The 22,425-nt window shown below is 51.5% G+C and overlaps 1 protein-coding gene across 1 annotated transcript in view; it reads right to left on the bottom strand.

Annotated features, from left to right (window-relative positions):
* Positions 1-13,089, bottom strand: part of ITGA2 (integrin subunit alpha 2) — a 105,978-nt gene extending 92,889 nt beyond the window's left edge. Inside the window, exon 1 of the mRNA XM_064140669.1 lies at positions 12,995-13,089. Coding sequence (XP_063996739.1) covers positions 12,995-13,040 — 46 coding nt within the window. The 5' untranslated portion in view covers positions 13,041-13,089. The remainder of the gene's footprint in view (positions 1-12,994) is intronic.
* Positions 13,090-22,425: the final 9,336 nt, after the last annotated feature.

A 22,425-nucleotide genomic window follows, 5' to 3' on the forward strand; every position in this document is an offset into this window, starting at 1 on the left:
GGGCAGGTCTAGGCTGGATGTTAGGAGGAAGTTGTTGTCAGAGAGAGTGATTGGCATTGGAATGGGCTGCCCAGGGAGGTGGTGGAGTGGCTGTGGCTGGAGGTGTTGAAGCCAAGCCTGGCTGGGGCACTTAGTGCCATGGTCTGGTTGCCTGGATAGGTCTGGGTGCTAGGTTGGACTGGATGAGCTTGGAGCTCTCTTCCAACCTGGTTGGTTCTATTCTATTCTAAAGCTCCTCTGGCACAGCTTGTAACCATTTCCTCTAGTTCTGACATGCTAGAGGAAAGGTTTACAGCAGGATGTGGACAGGTTAGACCAGTGGGTCAGGGCTAACTGTATGAAGTTTAACAAGGCCAAGTGCCCGGTCCTGCACTCGGGTCACAACAACACCAAGGCAAGATATAGACTTCTCAGACTGTGGTTGGAAAGCTGCAACTTGGAAAGAGGCCTGGGGATATTAGTTGATGGCCAACCAAGCACAAGTCAGCAGTGTGCCCAGGAGGCCAAGAAAGCCAACGGCATCCTGGCTGGTACTGGAAACAGCGTGGCCAGCAGGAACAAGCAGGTGATCATCCCCCCTGTACTCAGCACTGGTGAGGCCACACCTGGAGTACTGTGCTGGGCCCCTCAGTACAGGAGGGACACGGAGGTGCTGGAGCCTGTCCAGAGGAGGGCAGCGAGGCTCATGCAGGGCTTGCAGCACATGGCCCAAGGGAGCCTCTGAGGCAGCTGGGGTGTTCAGCCCAGAGGAGGCGGAGGGGAGCCCTTAGTGCTCTCTACAGCTGCCTGAAGGGAGGCTGGAGTGAGGAGGGGGCAGCCTCTTCTCCTTGACGACAAGCGACAGGGCTGGAGGAAGCGGCTACAAGCTGCGCCAGGGAGGGTTTACACTGACGTTAGGGAGTACATCTTCCCTGGCAGGGCTATCAAACACTGGAATGCTCTGCCCAGGGCAGTGGTCACCAGCCCTGGGGGTGTTCAAGCACTGCATGGACCTGGCGCTTAGTGCCATGGCTCAGTGCTGATCCTTCGGAGCTGGGCAAAGGTTGGACTGGATCATCTTCGAGGTCTCTTCCAATCAGATGCATTCTGTGAACTGCATCAGCAGTCCTAAGGGCCAGCTCAGACCTCTCCCCAGCCAAGCACCCCAGACACCACACTACAGCCAAGATGTGTCTTTGCTTGTCTGCCTGGAAGCATGGGTACGCATCCTGGGGTGAGTGGGGATCAGGTTTAAACACTCAGAGCATGTTTCTCCAGCTACTTCACTGCCTGGTAGCAAAGGTGCCTCTGGAGAAGCCCGAGGTGAGCCTGCATCACCACGAGTCTCCAGGGAGAACTATGCCCACATTTCTCAGGCAGCTACTCCTTGAGAAAAAGCTGAACTAGACACCTGTACCCCCGAGCTCTTCCCCACCCTGTACCTCAGGGAAGGAGGGGGCTCACACGGGAGCCAGAGAAGCAGGGAGTTCAAATACTCCCCCTGACCCGCTGCTTAACTGCAGGAGCCTTCTGCCCACTGCAGAGCTGCCTACATGTCTCTGGAGCTCAAGGCACTTCACACTGCACTCCAGGGCAAGGGGATGGGGGGTTTAGGTGAAGTGGGGCTGCAGGGTGTTCCAGTGTGATCTGCTCTAGGTGACCCTGCTCTGGCAGGGGGACTGGACCAGATGACATTTCCAGGTCCTTCCCAGCCGCTGACATTCTGCGCTTCTATGATTCCAGCCCTCAGCTCGCACAGCAGACTCCAGCATACCCTGATGCTGTGGCCAGGTGGGCAACAGGCTACCTTGACTCAGAGTTAAGACAGAAATTATCTTTTTTATCAAAAGCAGCCATTGCACATCCTGGGGCCAGAGAGGAGGACCCATTTCAGAAGGGTTTTCTGGAGATAACACTTGCTTCCACCGGAGTGGAACAGTTGCCTTTCATCTTCAGAGAAAAACACTCTACAGCAGCTGTCAGCTTCTCCAGAAGGCAACTCCAGAGACTGCAGAAGTATTTTAATGCTCAATCTGATGAACTGGCTTTGGGCAGTTTGGAAATAAGAAAAAGACAGGCAGTGAATGGAACTATATTTAGCAAGGGGGCTGGACTAGATCTCTGGAGGTCCCTTCCAACTCTGCAGATCTCGGATTCTGTGATGAGCTGGAGTCACATTATTATTAACTCTTATTAGCAGAACGACTGAAGGACTACTGCCCAAGGACTGCTGCTGGACTTCTGCTGTTTGTTTTGCCCATCTTAACAGGAGAGTCACTTCATTCAGAGCCATTTCTCCTGCTCCCAAATTAACCAATGTGTATTTCAGGCACATTTAAAGGGGAACTCTATTTGGTGGGCATAGTCAGATGAAGTGTTAGGCCAGTCAAGTTCTTCCACTTAGGAAAAGTTAAACTACTATTTGAGACACTTCAGCTTAAATTTAGTATCTATTAACCAAATCAGTTCTATGTGCATCTGAAGTATTGCAGATAAAGATAACTGAATCCAGTACTACATGTTCATTACTAGAGCACTGTTAGAGAATCACAGAATGGTTTAGGTTGGAAGGGAACTCAAAGCTCAGCCAGTTCCAACTCCCTCCACACGCAGGGACATCTCCCCCTAGAACAGGTCACTTAAGGCCTCATCCAGCCTGGTCTGGAACACCTCCAGGGAGGTTGTGGACCACAGAATCACCCAATGTGATCTTTGATCATTGGGTGCTTCTGTACTCCACAACCTCCCTGGGCAACCTGTGCCAGTGTCTCACCACCCTCACTGCAAATAACTTCTTCCTAACATCCAGCTTCAATCTCCCCTCTGCCAGTTCAAACCTATTCCTCCTCCTCCTATCATTCCTAGACCTTGTCAATAATCCCTCTCCAGCCCTCCTGGAGCCCCCTTTACATACTGCAAGGCCACTCCAAGGTCTCCTCCAAGCCTTCTCCAGGCTGCAGAGCCCCAACTCTCTCAGCCTGTGCTCACAGCAGAGCTGCTGCAGCCCTCTCAGCATCTTGGTGGCCTCTTCTGGACTGGCTCAAACAGTTCCATGTGCTGCTTGTGCTGGGGGCTGCAGAGCTGCACCCAGGACTGCAGGTGGAGTGTGAGGAGAGCAGAGCCAAGAGGCAGAGTCCCCTCCCTTGCCCTGCTGCCCACACTGCTCTGGCTGCAGCCCAACACAGGGTTGTGTCTGGGCTGCACTCACACTGCAGGCTCCTGTTGAGCTTTCATCACCTCAGACGTTATTAGAATTTATATTTAAGTGTCTTTTTGCAACTATGCAACTACCATTACCCTCCAGTATTAAAAAAAAGGAAATATGGTTAAAGCCACAAAAGCCTTCATGCCACACACCCTCCACTGCAGTGGTATTTGGTATCCATCTAGGACACGTGTCGTTGCCCAGGGACAGGATACTCCACTTGCTGTGCTTCAGACAAGCATCTACCAAGGCAATTCTCCCGTGTTTTGTTTTCCTTATTTCGGCATGCTGCTGTTCACACATCACTATCTCTCGACATAAGTTGCCCTGATTTGGACACACATGTAGACATTTACCTACAAGGATCATACCAGTGAAGAGGAAATTTATGCCCAAGGCCCAGTAGTACAGTGACCTGCTGTTCTAGCACATTATGTGAAGTAGAACACCTTACCAAGCACCCAGCAACAGAGCAAGTGGACACAGCCTCAAATTGTGCCAGCGCAGGTCTAGGCTGGATGTGAGGAGGAAGTTCCTGGCAGAGAGAGTGATTGGCATTGGAATGGGCTGCCCTGGGAGGTGGTGGAGTCGCTGTGCCTGGAGGTGTTGAAGCCAAGCCTGGCTGGGGCACTTAGTGCCATGGTCTGGTTGGTTGGGCAGGACTGGGTGCTAGGGTGGGCTGGATGAGCTTGGAGCTCTCTGCCAACCTGCTTGATTCTATGGTTAAGCATTTGAAGGTAGTCAAAAACACAACAGTCACAAGCACTGTAGTGATGAAAAGCAGCTCCTGTGTCAGCAGAAGAGAGACACACCTCATTATCTAACCCAGCTTGTTTACCTGCCAGCAGCTGCCTGATTCCAGCCTGCACAGAGCATGACACTAGCACATGCCAACAATGTGCCAGCTTCACAGCTTCTTGCAATGGCATCCATCGCTGCACTAAGCTCACGTGAACCAAGTATGGACCAACTACCTCTTGCTCAAGTAAGAAGTCTGATCTTGTGGTTATTGAAGTAGTTACTTATTCAGTAAGCAATAGGATGAGGGGCAATGGATATAAACTGGAACAGAGAGATCCACGAGGAAAAACTGCTTTACTGTGAGGGTGCTGCAGCACTGCAACAGGCTGCCCATGTCAGCTGTGGACACTCATATGCAGACTTTCAAAACCTGCCTGGAAATGTTTCTGTGCAACTTGCTCTGGCTAGCTCTGCTCTGGCATAGGGGCTGGACTAGATGATCTCCAAAGATCCATTCCAACCCCTACTATTCTGTGAAAGAGTGGTGAGGCATTGGAATGGGCTGTGCAGGGAAGCGGTGGAGTCACTGTCCATGGAGTGCATGCAGACAGCATTTGGGGACATGGATTAGTGAGTATGGTGCTGTCGGGTTGACAGATGAACTTGATGATCTTAGAGGTCTTTTCCAGTTGTCATGATTCTCTGATTATGTGGTTCTACTAAAAAACCACCACCCTGAATTCCATTAAATAGCATCATGGAAGGGAACTCAAAGCAATATCTCTGCTTCCTATCCATGGATGCTCATGCAGCACAAGAGGAGCTCAAATAGATTTAACTCAATCGTGTTAATTCAGGCTCAAACAGATTTTAAACATCTTGACAGATATTCACTCATTAAGAGTGACTTGTAGCTATACAGGCAGATTGGTAGACTGAAAAAAGCAGAAGCCTAATCCAGTCTTTCCCCACTATCCTCAAACTCCATAGCTATTTCCATTGCATAACACTCTCCCTTACAGAAGTGCACTGTTCACACTCAAGATTTTCCTCAAGATTTCTCGTGTTTTAGAAATAATTAAGCAAGAAGATTTGTGTGATCAAAAGGAGCATCCTGTATGAAATAAAGGGTAATGGTAAACTTGGATGTGGGACTCAAAGAGCAAAGTAAACGAGGAAAAAGGAGAGTTCCACCAGGGTTGTGGGTAACTTGCAATCCGTTCACCCCTTCCACCAGTAACTCGAATGGGTCAAAAGAATCCGTGGCATTCATCATGTGTGCCACTGAGCCATGCAAGCACCACTCAGCTATACACAAAACATCCTTGCTTGCCCTGTGTTCAAAGAGTCTGGGCTGATGAGGCACTGGATGAGGCACTTAGTGCCATGGTCTAGTTGACTGGCTAGGGGATAGGTTGGACTGGATGATCTTGGAGGTCTCTTCCAACCTAACTGATTCTATGATCTTGCCTCTTCTTTGCCTGTACAATTCCTCTCTGGACTCCTGAATGATATGCAGGCTATCCTAGATTTTTAAAGACTATGCATCTCCAGCAGAAAGCAAAACTTGCTGCTCTGAAGATCCTGAAATGCTACTCAGAGACCAATTCAAATAACAACGACTAGCACTCACAATAGTGAGGTTTTGGTAATTTTCAGACTCCCCCAGCCTGATTTAGAAATGACAGAAATGCTCACTCAGCTTATGCTGACTCCACTAGGTGCTTTTAATACTCTCTATCTCTAGAAACTGAGCATGGCATGAGCAGGACAAATGATATCACATATTGCTTTACAGGGATGCACACTCACCTTCAGCTTTACAGGCTGGCCAAGGAGGATGTGGCTGCTCCCTCCCTGGAGGTGTTCAAGACCAGGCTGGATGAAGCCTTGAGCCACCTATTCTAAGTGGGAGGTGTCCCCGCCTATGGTGGGGGGTGGAACTGATGAGCTTTGAGGTCCCTTCCAACCTAAACCATTCTGTGATTCTAAGAAGGATGTGGACATGCTGGAGCAAGGGCAGAGCAGGGCAGCAAAGCTGGTGAAGGGCCTTGAAAATGACTCTTATGAAGAGAGATGGGGGGAGCTGGGGCTGCTTAGTTTGGAGAAGAGGAGGCTGAGGGGAGACGTCACTGCTGTCTACAGCTACCTGAAAGGATGTTGTGGAGAGGCTGCTGCTGGGCTCTTCTCACAGGTCAACAGTGACAGAACAAGAGGGAATGGCCTCAAGGCGCATGTGGATAGGTTTAGACTGGACATTAGGAAACGTTTGTTCACACAGAGAGCAGTCAGGCGTTGGAATGAGCTGCCCAGGGAGGTGGTCGAGTCACCCACCCTGGACACGCTTAAACGTCGTTGGGATGTGGCCCTTGAGGACACGGTTTAAGGGAGAACTTAGCAGAGCAGGGGTAACGATTGGACTTGATGATCCTGGGGGGTCTGTTCCAACCAGCATGTTCCTGTGATGCTGTAACACAGAGCCTGAAAGCACCATTTATCCCACGTAATTCCCATTATCTTTACTATCCCTGTAACAGTGCTCTGGGAAAGGGGGCACGTCCATACAACTCTTCAGCACAGAAAGACACCAGTCTTACACTTAAAGATTTGTAAGTGGAAATCCTTCCTCGTTAGCCCTTCTTTAAACAGAAATGAAAGCCACGGCTGAGACAGTTGCTGATGTCCTTGACTAATCTGAATGGGAACAGCACGGATTCTATTTACACAAAACACAAGCTTATCAACTTGCCTTTTTCTTGCTGTACAGGGCCTGAAATCCTAACAGAGCACAGTATCTCAGGGGCAGAGATCACAGCGTGAAAAAGTCCTAAACATTAAAACTGCAAATGGAAATGTCCTAAGCCAGCAGATAACGTGTGTTGGCATGCAAGTGCATGGCTATGCCAATGAGAATCCAGCCTGTGTCCTGTCTGCATTTCGGCACGGTCACCATGGAAATGGGAATCAGACTGCATAGAGCCTAACAAAGGGAACCTTTAGATGAAAATAACAACATTGGATAGAGACTGCCCAAGAGTTCTGCTGGGGAAAGCTGCTTGCTTTAACTCATCTGAAGACTCAGAAACCGCCTTTCATCTTCACTAATCCTAAAGGAAAGTATTTTATTCACATTTAGGTATTTTGACACTAAGCCATTACAGTGGCAGCTCCACTTATTAGCCTTCATGAAAACACAATACACAAACTACGTGCAAAACCCACTTTTCTTCATTAAAAATCAACAATAGTGAAGAAAAGCCACAACGAATAACATTTATGTAGTGGCTATGAAACAATAAAACCAAGGAGCATCGCTCCTTTTACTTTACTCTGCAGCAATGGTCCGTGTCACAGCATTAAAAAAAAAACAGCAAAGACAAACTCAAAACTTATTCCAGAGCCAGATGGCATACAGTAAAAACTTGTTAGTAAGGTCCCGTGTTGACTTTGCCTAGTTTATGAGCAAATAAATATTAACTGTCGATGTGTCCAGGAGCGTGATGGAAATATCCTCTCTGCTTCTAAAACAAACATTGCTTGCACAAAACACAGATTCTGTAGTACGGCACGAGTAAAGCCTTACCTTGATGTGCAGTATTATGAAAGGCAAAGCTTCAGAAGTGCCTTACAGCACTCCCACTACCTCATAAACTCTCTTAAAGTAGGAAAAAAATGACAGCTAGTCTTAGTTTAAAAAGAGTTCACATCTAGGTCCTGCTTTCAAACATTGCACAGGTTTTAAAGTGACTTTTAACATTAACTCATAGATACAATAAAAAGTCAATGAGGTATCAAAAGGTGATGACAAAGAGGGGGAAAGGCAGAAATTAAGATCATAGAATCAAGCAGGTTGGAAGAGACCTCCAAGATCATCCAGTCCAACCTAGCACCCAGCCCTATCCAGTCAACCAGACCATGGCACTAAACACCCCAGCCAGGCTTGGCTTCAACACCTCCAGGCACAGCCACTCCACCACCTCCCTGGGCAGCCCATTCCAATGCCAATCACTCTCTCTGAAAACAACTTCCTCCTGACAGACAGCCTATGCTTGTACAGCTTTAAGTTGGTATGTCTGCAGATGTGTTTTGATCAAATGCTACACTTTCACCTGGAATTCCGGCCTCATTTACTGCACCAAAGGTGTAATTTTCATTTGCTGCTCAGTCATCAGTTTAGTTGTTGCTCCTCAGTGCAGAGTCTTGTATTTTTTAATGTATGCTACCTCAACCCACTGAACTATGGTCAGAAGTGCTTACCACTGTTGGTTATCTAATGATAGCCAACATCTAACCCCCTTTTTTTTTTAAACTCAGAATACTTAGCACATTGAAGTACAATTTCCATTTACTCCATTCACAGCTGTGGAAACGCAGTAGCTACCCTGTGAAGATGCACTTCCAGGATCAGCTCAAGCCAGCTGCGCTTGAGTGAAAGAGGCTTTTCCAGCTCCCCCTCCCTCCTCTGGCTACAAGTTCTGACTGTCCCCTTTGCCAGCACTAACACTTAAATAAATTCCTGAAGTTTAGCTCATCTCCAAAACCAACCTGACCCAGCAAAGGAGAGAAAAAAATAATTCAGGCAAATGGGTCCCTGACTTCTCCCCCAGACCAAGCCTCATTGGCAGCACAGGAGCACTGCTGGAAAGGCGCAGTCGGGAGCGGATGAAATGCCCTCGCAGTGCCAGCCCCACATTAAGGTCAGCTTAACCAGATCGTGAAAACGCAGCTTCAGTTTTGAGATCCCCTGGCTGAGCAAAGAGAAAGAGAAGCACACAAAAGCTCCAACCACGTGTCAAAGATTTGATTTAAATAACTCGCCTGAAACCACACTCTCCTTTTGTGACAAAAAAAGGAACGAATCCAATTTTGCAAGGGAAAAAAAATAATGATTTTTTTTTCCCTCCCTCTTCATCCTACCTCTCTTCCTCATTCACAGAGCACCTCCTAATTTCAAAACTAAGCAAGGCAAGAGCCCCAGCCTCCTCTCTGACCAGACCTTCCTCCCGCCCGCAGCAGTCACCAGCACAGTGCACTGACACACAGAAGAGACAAATCCAGGTCACCAGTTTATTTTGGGCACTTCCTAATTTTCGCAGGCTAAACTCTGTTCTTTTATCCCAGCTTTCAGCCCAGTTTAAACATAAGCGATCTGAAAAAGGAGGCTATGTTAATTGGGTCTCCTGTCCCTCTATGCGGCCACACAGCCCTCTGCCCACGAGGTGCCCAGGACAACAGGATGTTTTTCATCACCAAGGGTCAGATACGTACCAGACAGAAAAGGGGCTGCACTTGGAAATCCTGGACTGTACTCAAAGCTTCAGAGATACACCCTCTCTAATTTCAGATATGGCTGCTTTCTCCTCCGGGCTGTCTGGATCCCAGAGAGAAGCCTGAGGACTTGTGGTCCTCAGTTTGCAAGCCTATGGCCCCAAAAGGCACAATCCTTACTTAGCTGTGCTTTTTCATGCCAGACTTAGAGAGCATGTGCAATGCATGCATTACAGAGTGGGGATTTTAAGAGCTTATCCCAGTTACATCTTCTGCATCCTGGGTTGCTGGCAGAAGGCACATGGTAGGCTTAAAGGTGAAGCCCTGATGAGATAGTATAGGTGAGTTTAATTCCTCCACTCAGTACGGTTCTTCAGCACTACTGCTTGAGAATTCACTCTAATGCACATTAGCCTCACCAAAGGCAGAAGCTGCTGATCCACGTGGAGCCCAGGAATTAGCTAACGGTGTGCAGCATGGGCAGTCTGTGGACCACGACCCAAAAGCAAACTGGAAAGCAGAGAGGTTCAAACAACAGAGACCGATGCAAAAACACCAGCATCACAAGGACACGAGAGAGAGTGTGTCTGGTCAGTGTGTACAAATACCCAAGGGGCAGGTGTCACATGGATGGGGCCCACTCTCTTGCCAGTGGGCAGCAGCAGTAAGCCAAGGAGCAATGGCTACAAATTGGAACACAGAAGGTTTCACCTCAACAGGAGAAACTTCTTTACAGTGAGGGTGATGGAGCACTGGAGCAGGCTGCCCAGAAAGGTTGTGGAGTCTCCATCTCTGGAAGTTTTCAAAACCCACCTGAATGTGTTCCTGTGTGAACTCCCCTAGGGGATCCTGCCTTGGCAGGGCGGTTGGACTCCATGATCTCCAGAGGTCCCTTCCAACCTCTCAGGTTCTGTGATTCTGTGTGTTTGCAGGTGCAGACCTAGACCTCACGGTAAACAGCTACCCTCCAGCGTAGCAGAGGCAGGCTGAGCGCCACACAAAGCAAGGACAGACTTTAGGCTGGAAGGGATTTCTTCCCAGCAGAATGCAGCCTTTCAAATATTTGTTACTTGGACAAACGTAGGTAGATTTTCAAGACAATGCAAACAGCACCTTCCTGCCAAACTTCAGATATTTCCTCTGAGGCACAAGGGCACTACAGCTTTCCACTGAAAGCGTTACCAGAACTGAGCCCAGGAGAGCTACTGCAGTTTCCACTGGTCTCACTCTCAGAAACAGCTGGGTTGTTTTGGCTCTGACTTTTAAAAACAGGTTAAAGGGAAAAAAGTATATCTATTTAAAATATGAATTAAAAAAAAAAGAGAAACAAAAACCAGATATAACAAACCTATAAACAGCTCAAAGCAGTGAACAACAGAAAGCTTTGCCGTGTACATTGCCCTGATGAGTCTTTCACTTATTGTTATTACTCTTAACATAATCAGCTTCCTTATGATGTGTACTTTTTGGACAGCAAGTAACAAGGTTGGTAGCAAAGTGGCACTATCAAAATGGTAGTTCCACTGCACTACTTCTTTGTAGCATTTACAAAGTCTTTAATGACTTTCCAAACACAACAGTACACACCAACAGTGAATAACCCACACTTGTACTAACGTCACTGAATGTGGAGACAACATGGCAAAACTTCTGTGTAGTCCACTTGATGGAGCTGATATTTAAGAAGTCGATATGCTAACATAAAATCAAGTATAAAATGCATTTGGAGTATATCCTGGAACTACTAATTTGGCTAAGATAGGCCAATTAAATTAAGAATCTCACCTTGAAAAGCAAGACAGTTCATCAGAATTCAATCTGTTTGAAAATCATTATGGGAGGGCTACAGCAGTACAAGCACAGGACTCCAAATCACTCAGGAAAAATGCTCCTGTCCTCAAACTTTTCTCTCCCTGCTACTCCTACAAGACTGAAGATGCTAAAGTGAGTATTAACTGCACAGCTACATCCACTAACCTCAAATGCCACCACACATCTGAAATGAAAACCACGACAGCTTTCAACTGCATCAATGAAGACAAACGATGGATAACGCCTGAACAAAGTAGTGCTATCGCACTCCTGTTAGCCTCATCGCCAGGAGAATCCTGGTCTCACAATCAATCCTTACCTCCGGCTGTCGGCACGCCTCCACAAACCTGTGCAAGCCCTGAGACCTCAAGAATTAAAAGCCATGCTCGTGGTTCTGGTGCGCAGCGCCTGTGGCCAGGGGAGGAGAAGGATCGGGACAAAAGCGCAAGGCGAATGTCCCGTCCATCGGTGTTTGTGGCTGTTTGCCTTCAAAAAGCAAACTCGTAGACCTAGTTGTTTGTATACTGTCTATCTCATCACGCTCTAGTATTTTTGTGTCTGATTTCATACCCTGCAACCGCACATTCCACTGCCAGCATTCGCTGTAGTTACTGAAAGAACAAGTCAGAACAGCTCAATAGCAAAAACTCACTTTAATGCTGCTTCTTCAGTGACTTGGCAATTAGGGAGGGGTGTGAGAGCACACAGCAAGGCTGGAACTCCTAAAGTGCATGGGAATTTGCTCGTGGCAAGTGAGTATCAGGGCTTAAAGTTCCCAGGAAAATATACGTAATTGTCATCCAGTCAGCCAAGAGAAGGAGATGGTTCAAGTTTCCCTGTCCTTTTCCAAGAAGCAACAACTGCCCAAGAGGGTGAGAACAGACCTGAAGGACTCCTGCAATAGGAACAGCATTCTCCAAGAGCTACCCTCTTCCCCCTGCAAAGGCACGATGGCCATGGAGCCGAAAACCCACGGCTCACACCACCCGCCCCCCGCCGTGCACTGCACTCCATCCCACGGCAGGGTGAACTGCTAACCCCGCGGCAGCCGAGGTGCCTGGGGGGTTAACCCGCGTTAATACGTCGCCGATGCACAGCACGGAGCCGCAGGCTTCTGGCCCAGGGAGAGAGGCATTCCCAGCCGGGCACCCGCCGCCCGGCCCGCCTCTGCCCCATCCCCGTGCCCGGCGCCGGCCGCAGCCGCAGACCGACCCCCAGCTCCGCACCGGCCGCAGCCGCAGACCGACCCCCAGCTCCGCACCGGCCGCAGCCGCAGACCGACCCCCAGCTCCGCACCGGCCGCAGCCGCAGACCGACCCCCAGCTCCGCACCGGCCGCAGCCGCAGACCGACCCCCAGCTCCGCACCGGCCGCAGCCGCAGACCGACCCCCAGCTCCGCACCGGCCGCAGCCGCAGACCGACCCCCAGCTCCGCACCGGCCGCAGCCGCAGACCGACCCCCAGCTCCGCACCGGCCGCAGCCGCAGACCGACCCCCAGCTCCGCACCGGCCGCAGCCGCAGACCGACCCCCAGCTCCGCACCGGCCGCAGCCGCAGACCGACCCCCAGCTCCGCACCGGCCGCAGCCGCAGACCGACCCCCAGCTCCGCACCGGCCGCAGCCGCAGACCGACCCCCAGCTCCGCACCGGCCGCAGCCGCAGACCGACCCCCAGCTCCGCACCGGCCGCAGCCGCAGACCGACCCCCAGCTCCGCACCGGCCGCAGCCGCAGACCGACCCCCAACTCCGCACCGGCCGCAGCCGCAGACCGACCCCCAACTCCGCACCGGCCGCAGCCGCCGACCGACCCCCAACTCCGCACCGGCCGCAGCCGCCCTCTTCCCGGAGCGAGGGGGCAGCCCTGCCCTCCCGCGGCTGGCAGACCTTCCCTCCCAGAGGCAGCGAGGAGACCTCAGAGCTTCCCTCCCAGAGGCAGCGAGGAGACCTCAGAGCTTCCCTCCCAGAGGCAGCGAGGAGCCCCCAGACGTACCCAGAGCGAGGAGCAGCGGCAGCAGCGCGGCGCCGCCAGAGCCCATGGCGCGGTGCGGGGGCCAGGCCGACAGGACTCCGGAGCTGGCCGCTCCCCAGCGCGGCACTGAGCGCCACCTGCGCCGCGCCGCCCCGAAATACCTCTCCTCCGCCTCCGCTGCTCCTCCACGCCCCCTGCGCGCCGCGGCTGCGAGGGGGCCGCAGGAAGCGCCCGCCCCTTCCACGCTCCGCGCTGGCGGTGGAGCTGGCGGAGAGGCGGCGGTCCCTGCGGGCTCGGGCTGTGTTCCTCGGCTGCCCCTCCGGTCTCAATCCCGAGAGGCGGCACCGGCGCTCGCCCCGGCTACTCGGGCTGCGCTGAAACCGGCTCTGCGCAGGGGCTCAGCGCTGCGCACACTCGTAGGATCAACCAGGCTGGAAGAGAGCTCCAAGCTCAGCCAGCCCAACCTAGCACCCAGCCCTGCCCAGCCAACCAGACCATGGCACTAAGTGCCCCAGCCAGCCTTGGCTTCAACACCTCCAGCCACAGCCACTCCACCACCTCCCTGGGCAGCCCATTCCAATGCCAATCACTCTCTCTGCCAGGAACTTCCTAACAACATCCAGCCTAGACCTGCCCTGGCACAGCTTCAGGCTGTGTCCCCTTGTTCTGATGCTGGCTGCCTGGCAGCAGAGACCAACCCTGCCTGGCTACAGCCTCCCTGCAGGCAGCTGCAGGCAGCAATGAGCTCTGCCCTGAGCCTCCTCTGCTGCAGGCTGCACCCCCCCAGCTCCCTCAGCCTCTCCTCACAGGGCTCTGCTCCAGGCCCCTCCCCAGCCTTGCTGCCCTTCTCTCAACACCTTCCAGCACCTCAACATCTCTCTGCAATGGAGGAGCCCAGAACTGGACACAGCACTGCAGGGGTGTCCTGAGCAGTGCTGAGCACAGGGGCAGAAGAACCTCCCTTGTCCTGCTGCCCACACTGCTCCTGAGCCAGCCCAGGATGCCATTGGCTCTGCTGCCCTCCTGGGCACTGCTGCCTCAGCTCCTCTCTGCCAGCACCCCCAGGTCCCTCTCTGCCTGGCTGCTCTCAGCCACTCTGGCCCCAGCCTGTAGTGCTGCTTGGGGTTGTTGTGGCCGAAGTGTAGAACAGAGATGAGATGTGGCAGGGATGCTGCTCTCTGAGATTTGAAGTCAGAAAACTGTAGGACCCTGGTCAAACGTGGATTTATTTAGTAGTCATAGAGTAACTGCCTTCCCCAAGTGCTAAATGAACAAGGGGACACACTCTCAAACTCTGCCGGGGAAAGTCTAGGCTGGATGTTAGGAGGAAGTTCTTCACAGAGAGAGTGATTGGCATTGGAATGGGCTGCCCAGGGAGGTGGTGGAGGCACCGTGCCTGGAGGTCTTCAAGAAAAGCCTGGATGAGGCACTTAGTGCCATGGTCTGGTTGACTGGATAGGGCTGGGGGATAGGTGGGGCTGGGTGACCTTGGAGGTCTCTTCCATCCTGGTTGATTCTATGATTCTAAATGGCACATTTATTGCCACTGAGTCTGTGTCTTATCTTTCAGATGGAATTCCTGCAGGATATGCCTTCAGCCATGCGAGAGCTCAGCAGGATCCGGAGCCTTGCCACACAACTGATTGGGAGCTGGCAGTGATGGTGAAGATGGCTGGCTGGCTGGCCTGTGCTGAGAACTGCCTGCACTGGCTTAGGTGCCAGGCCAGTATCCAAGGAGACAGGGTGAATCGAAGCCAGTAAAAACAGGGAGATCAGGATTTCAACTTGCCAAGAAATCAGAACAAAACACAAAGTGCAATATACCTGCCTGCTGCACAGCTTTCAGCCCTGATAGCCCTGCGGGCTCTGAGTGTGCTGTGTGCAGAGCATTGGAGAAAGGTTCCTTTTCTCCAACCCAGAGTTCTGGTATATATACAAATCTGTTGTGCTGCCCTTTCACATGGGGTGTGTTCTATATTCACAGGATCACAGCATGTCAGGGGTTGGAAGGGACATCTAGAGACCATCGAGCCCAACCCTCCTGACAGAGCAACACCATAGAATTGAGCTCAGGGTGCACAGGAGCACACCTAGACAGCTCTGAAAGTGTCCAAAGAAAGAGTCCACAGCCTCTCTGGGCAGCCTGTTCCTGTGTACTGTCACCCTTACAGCCAAGAAGTTCTTCCTCATGGAATCAATCAGGCTGGAAGAGAGCTCCAAGCTCAGCCAGTCCAACCTAGCACCCAGCCCTGGCCAACCAACCAGACCATGGCACTAAGTGCCCCAGCCAGGCTTGGCTTCAACACCTCCAGGGATGGTGACTTGAGGCGGAACTCCCTGTGGTGTAGTTCTTACCCATTACCCCTTATCCCATCATAGGGCACAATTGATAAGAGTTTGCCACCTCCCTCTTTACCACTAGCCCTCAGATATTTATAAACATTGATTAGATCCTCTCTAGGTCTTCTTTTCACCAGACCAAACAGCCCCAGGTCACTCAGCCTCTCTTCACAAGGCAGTGCTCCAGCCTCTTCATCATCTTCATAGCCCTCCCTTGGACTCTCCAGCAGAGACTCTCTCCAGCAGAGACTCTTGCCAGTCAACCAGCAACAGAACAAAGCGACACAATCTCAAGCTGGATGTTGTTAGGAAGTTGTTGGCAGAGAGAGTGATTGGCAGTGGAATGGGCTGCCCAGGGAGGTGGTGGAGTGGCCGTGCCTGGAGGTGTTGCAGCCAAGCCTGGCTGGGGCACTTAGTGCCATGGTCTGGTTGGTTGGGCAGGGCTGGGTGCTAGGTTGGGCTGGCTTAGCTTGGAGCTCTCTTCCAACCTGCCTGATTCCATGATTCTATGATTCTGTGATTCTGTGACTCTGTCCAACAGGCATTTCTTTGGTCATTCAGCAAGCTCTGCCAGGAGACACTGCAAGGACTGATGGAAGTGCAGCAGGAACTCGTCCCCCCGTGGGTCACATTGATTTCTGTCATGTGTTTGCTCTTCCAGGGCACAGCCACGTCACTCATGCCCGTACCTTGCACACACACTCGCCGCTTGCACGCATTTCCCAGGGCACTGCCACTCCTGAGCACTGGAGCCCTCGGTCAATCATTACAGAAGTGACTCATGTCCTTCTCAAGGCATTACCTTGGTTTCCTCTTTGTGGCTTCACAGAAACTCTGCAGACATGCATCAAGGTGCAGAAAAGTTCACTTCGGTACCAATTTAATCCAGTAAATAGTAGGAAAGTTGTCACTAGGAGGGCAGCTCTGGTAGCTTCTCTGCCCATCTCTGCTGAGTGTAGGAACACAAGAGCAGCTCAGGGACAAGGAGGAACAATAATTGATGGATACTAGCAAAGAGACTAAACAACAAAATCCACAGCATAGAGAAACACAGTCTCTTAATAGACACAGGATCACAGGCACACAGGATGTCAGGGGTTGGAAGGGACCCAAGGAGATCATCCAGTCCAACCCCCCTGCCAGAGCAGGACCACACAATCTAGCTTAGGGCACACAGGAGCACATCCAGACAGGCCTGGAAAGGCTCCACAGAAGGAGACTCAACAACCTCTCTGGGCAGCCTGTGCCAGGGCTCTGGGACCCTTACAGCTAGGAAGTTCCCCCTTGCGTTGAGCTGGAACCTCCTGTGCTGCAGCTTCCATCCACTGCTGCTTGTCCTGTCCCCAGGGAGCAGTGAGCAGAGCCTGTTTTCCTGCAGAATTCTGCAACTACTGTACCCTATCCTGAGGGATGGGGGTCAGGAGGGGGGACACAGGCTCTGCTGGGAGGGCTGGGATTATTGACAAGGTCTTGTAAAGACAGCATGAGGAGGAATGGGTTTGAAGTGGCAGAGGAGAGACTGAAACTGGGCGTTAGGAAGAAGTTGTTTGCAGTGAGGGTGGTGAGACACTGGCACAGGTTGCCCAGGGAGGTTGTGGAGCACAGAACCACCCAATGTGATCTTTGATCTTTCATCTTTGATCTTTGGTCACATTGGGTGATTCTGTGCTCCACAACCTCCCTGGAGGTGTTCAAGGCCAGCTTGGATGAGGCCTTGAGTGACCTGTTCTAGTGGGAGATGTCCCTTGTCTATGGTGGGGGTTGGAAGCGTCTGAGCTTTGAGGTCTCTTCGAACCTAAACCCTTTTATGATTCCATGTTGAGGTTGTTGAGCGATTTAAGTCTAAGCTGTTCTTGACACCTTCTTGGCAGGTTTAGCTTTAGTGCATGTATTTTTTTAATTCTTAATTTTGTTTTACTAACAAAACAGTTGCTTTCCCCTACTGGGAATCTGAATAGAGGGCAGAACAAAAGTGACATTAGGAAATAGTTTTTTATGCAGGGAGTACTCAGGAACTGGAATGAGCTGCCCAGGGAGGTGATGGGGTCACCCAGCCTGGATGTGCTTAGGGGTGGTTTGGATGTGGTGCTTGGGGATGTGGTTTAAGGTGGATCCTGTAGAGCAAGGTTCTAGGCTGGGCTTGGTGCTCCTGAGGGGCTTTGCCAGCCTGCATGTTCCTGTGATTCTGTAGCCATTGAAAATCACAGAATCATAGAATGTGAGGGGCTGGATGGGACCTCAGAAGATCATCGAGCCCAGACCCCCAGTAAGTCCTGTAGTCTCTCTTTGCTTGGAAAGTTTCCACCTGCAAACTGCAAACTTCACTACCTGCAGGGAGGCTGTAGCCAGGTGGGGTTGGGCTCTGCTGCCAGGCAAGCAGCAACAGAACAAGGGGACACAGTCTCAAGTTGTGCCAGGGCAGGTCTAGGCTGGATGTTGGGAGGAAGTTGTTGTCAGTGGGAGTGATTGGCATTGGAATGGGCTGCCCAGGGAGGTGGTGGAGTGGCCGTGGCTGGAGGTGTTGAAGCCAAGCCTGGCTGGGGCACTTAGTGCCATGGTCTGGTTGGTTGGCCAGGGCTGGGTGCTAGGTTGGGCTGGGTGCTAGGTTGGGCTGGGTGAGCTTGGAGCTCTCTTCCAACCTGCTTGATTCTATTCTGTGATTCTATGTGGACAGCTCATTCAGGCAGCAGGACTCCTATGGATGTCTCAGAAGTGCCTGCCCTGCTGCTATGAAGGGAAAAGCAGTCTCACAGTCCAAGGTGTGTCAGGCACCTGCAGCAGTGTGTAACATGTGCTGAGAAGTGCTGCATCAAGTGCCAAATGTGTCCTGCACAGCACAGAGCATGCAGAGATTCTCACCAGTCATTTTATGGAGATGGGCAGAGCTCCTGCCTGCCATGGGGAAAGTACATTGACAGGAAATAAGGCAGCCACTGAAGAACTGTTCCCATTCACCGGTGAGCCCACAAAGGGAGGGCCTGTGTCAGAGTCTGCTAATGCAGCCTATGCCATTTCATGCTTCTTAGAGCAGTCGTTGTGTTAGGCCAGCTCAGGTGGTCACTGGAACTCATAAAGCAGTGGGCATCTTGAAAAGATTTCTCAGGCAAGAGCTGTAAGTGCAAGGTGAGAAAAGCCCCTCAGAATATGCTCTTATTTGGATTTCGACCATTACTATTTTGAAAACACAGTAGGTTATTTCTGGCTTGTGAAATGGTCTGATTATGATTCTTATAATTCTTGTATGATTATAAGATTCCTTTTTATTCACCTGGAATAAAATACACCAGTCCTTGTTTCATGGAAAGCTCTTCAGTTCTTTGGTGCACATATTTTAGCAAATCGGACTCCATCAGTATTTCCCATTGCATCATTCTGCATCCACAATTAAGTAGCTGAGCTCAGTGCAAGTCTCAATACATTGCTCCCCTTCCCTTCCCTTTCCCCTTTCCTTTCCCCTTCCTCTTCTCTCTTTCCTTTCCCCTTTCCCCTTTCCCTTTCCTTCTTCCCCTTTCCCTTTCCCTTTCCCTTTCCCTTTCCTCTTCCCCTTCCCCTTCTCCTTCCCCTCTTCCTTTCCCCTTTCCTTTTCACTTTCCCCTTCCCCTTTCCATTTCCCATTCACCTTTCCCTTCCCTTCCTTTCCCTTTCCCATTCCCTTTCCCTTCCATTTTCCCTTTCCCATTCCCTTTCCTTTCCATTTTCCCTTTCCCTTTCTCTTTCCCTTCCCCTTCCTCCTTCCATTCCCTTCCTCTGGAATGGAAGAGAAGTGCTTCACATAAAGGCAGAGGCTATGTTGTAGCAGTGTCTGTCTAAAGGCACTTGGTGGTTGTTTGCTCAGATCCATAGACATGCTTCCAAATCCTTGGAATTTCTGCTGTAAAAGAAGCCACTGGGAATTAATTGAGCATATCAATGGGAATACAGATGCCAAAAAGCAGCTCAGGACCTTTTCAGAGAATCACAGAATCAGACAGTTTGGAAGAGAGCTCCAGGCTCAGCCAGTCCAACCTAGCACCCAGCCCTGCCCAAGCAACCAGACCATGGCACTAAGTGCCCCAGCCAGGCTTGGCTTCAACACCTCCAGGCACAGCCACTCCACCACCTCCCTGGGCAGCCCATTCCAATGCCAATCACTCTCTCTGACAACAACTTCCTCCCAACACCCAGCCTAGACCTGCCCTGGCACAGCTTGAGACTGTGTCCCCTTCTTCTGTTGCTGGCTGCCTGGCAGCAGAGCCCAACCCCACCTGGCTACAGCCTCCCTGCAGGCAGCTGCAGACAGCAATGAGCTCTGCCCTGAGCCTCCTCTGCTGCAGGCTGCACACCCCCAGCTCCCTCAGCCTCTCCTCATAGGGCTGTGCTCCAGGCCCCTCCCCAGCCTTGCTGCCCTCTTCTGGACACCTTCCAGTATCTGAAGAGTATTTCAGCCTCAAAAGGTACACGATAGACTCCACCAGAACTGCTTTTTTCTCTGGCTGTCAGGGCTGTGGGAGGTTCCAGCTGACTTCTAGAGGTTTTTGGTATGCAGTAGCATCTGTTGTGGCACACTCTACAGTGATTGAAGCCAAAGTCAGTGGGGTTCTATGAGCTGCCAAACACAAAAGTGTAGTGATGGCTACTCCTTTGGGCTGTGAGATGGGAGTCTTCAGCAAGATTCATGTATATCGTTCCCTAAAAAGGAAGAAAATGGATTGGTTTTCTCAGACCATTTTTCCTCCTAAAAGATATCTGCAAAACTTAAATGCTTTTAAGGGAAAGCTGAGGAGATCCTCTGTTCTCATTCTCTCTCACAAGGTGAAAAGGCTCTGTAGTGGAAGATGATATAAGGAAACTTTCACTGGAGAGAGGTCCTGTTCTTTTACCCCAGGAGGAAGAACAGCTTCACCCTTAACATAAATGAACCTTAAGGACTGTGTGTCCTGGAATGGATATGTGAAGCTTTGCAATAAATACTGTCTTCCAGCAGCAAAATAGGCTGAACCATGACCAGGAAGCAGGATTGCACCTTGGCCATGGTGGAAAGTGAGCAGAGAAGGGAATGGGCAAAGCCTGCCAAGAATCACAGAATGTCAGGGGCTGGAGGGGACCTCCAAAACTCATCCAGTCTGACCCCTGCCAGAGCAGCATTTCCTAGAGCAGATCACACAGGAACACAGACAGGTGGGTCTTGAATATCTCCAGAGAGGGAGACTCCACAACCCCCCTGGGCAGCCTGTGCCAGGGCTCTGGCACCCTCACAGGGAAAAAATCCTCCTCATGTTTAAATGAAACCTCCTCTGCCTCAGCTTCCACCATTGTCCCTTGTGCTGGCACTGGCACAACCCAGCAGAGCCTGCTCCAGCCTCTGCCACTCACCTGCACACATTGATTACCATTGCTGAGGTCACCTCTCAGCTTCTCTCCCAGCAGCACAGTCCCAGCTCCCTTAGGCTCTCCTCCTAACAGAGATGTTCCATTCCCTAAACCATCTTTGTGCCTCTGGGCTGGACTGTCCCAAGCAGTGCTGTGTCCCCCTTGCACTAGGGGGGCTCAGAACTGGACACAGTACTCCAGATGCAGCTTCAGCAGGACAGAGCAGAGGGGCAGAAGAATCTCTCTGAACCTACTAGCCACAGCCCTTCTAATCCACCCCAGCATGGCATTGCCCCTCCTGGGCATGAGAGGCCAACTGTCAGGCTGGGTCTGCATGTGCAATCCTCTCTGAAGGCTTCTGCACCCTCTCCCATGTCTCTGAAGATCCCTAGGAGGTGCAACATTCAGTGAGCCCTTGAGGAATGTCTGCCCTTTGTGAGAAGCAGAAGGAGTAGCTGCACCAGAGGGGAAAAGCAGCGAACAGTGCCACAGTACTGGAAGGAAAATCTGCCTGAGTGTCTTCTGCCCACTTTTCATTTGTTTTTAACTGAATGAGCCAAGTCCAATCTCTTCAGGGCCCAATACCCAGAATTAAAACATGGCTGTATGGAGGGTAGCTCACTTGATCATCTGTTTCTTTAAGCTGTGGTATCAGCTGGTCATCGCTGAGGCTTTGTCAGTGCCTTAATCCTTCTTACAGTGCTCAAACCACCTCCACTGCATGACTTGCAGAGGAGCAGTGGAGTGATAGGGCTGCTGATGCTAAAATCAGTCATTTACCATCCAGTTTTGAGCAACTCATAGAATCACAAAATGGTTTAGCTTGGAAGGGACCTCAAAGCTCAGCCAGTTCCAACCCTCTGACATAGGCAGGGACATCTCCCCCTAGAACAGGTCACTCAAAGACTCATCCAACCTGGTCCTCAACACCTCCAGGGTGGTGTTGCCTCCCTGGGCAACCTGTGCCAGTGTCTCACCACCCTCCCTGCAAAGAACCCTTTCCTAACATCCAGTTTCAATCTCTCCTCTGCCAGTTCACAGTATCACACAGTATCACAGTATCACAGTCTCACAGTATCACCAAGGTTGGAAGAGACCTCACAGATCATCAAGTCCAACCCTTTACCACAGAGCTCAAGGCCAGACCATGGCACCAAGTGCCACGTCCAGCCTTGCCTTGAACAGCTCCAGGGACGGCGACTCCACCACCTCCCCGGGCAGCCCATTCCAGTGCCCAATGACTCTCTCAGGGAAGAACTTTCTCCTCACCTCCAGCCTAAATCTCCCCTGGCGCAGCCTGAGGCTGTGTCCTCTCATTCTGGTGCTGGCCACCTGAGAGAAGAGAGCAACCTCCTCCTGGCCACAACCACCCCTCAGGTAGTTGTAGACAGCAATAAGGTCTCCCCTGAGCCTCCTCTTCTCCAGGCTAACCAATCCCAGCTCCCTCAGCCTCTCCTCGTAGGGCTGTGCTCCAGGCCTCTCCCCAGCCTCGTTGCCCTTCTCTGGACACGCTCAAGCATCTCAATGTCCCTCCTAAACTGGGGGGCCCAGAACTGAACACAGGACTCAAGGTGTGGTCTAACCAGTGCAGAGTACAGGGGCAGAATGACCTCCCTGCTCCTGCTGACCACACCATTGCTGATGCAGGCCAGGATGCCACTGGCTCTCTTGGCCACCTGGGCACACTGCTGGCTCATGTTCAGGTGGGTATCAGTCAGCACCCCCAGATCCCTCTCTGTCTGGCTGCTCTCAGCCACTCCCAC

This window comes from Pogoniulus pusillus, chromosome Z (assembly GCF_015220805.1).
Source record: "Pogoniulus pusillus isolate bPogPus1 chromosome Z, bPogPus1.pri, whole genome shotgun sequence".
NCBI classification, from domain to species: domain Eukaryota; kingdom Metazoa; phylum Chordata; class Aves; order Piciformes; family Lybiidae; genus Pogoniulus; species Pogoniulus pusillus.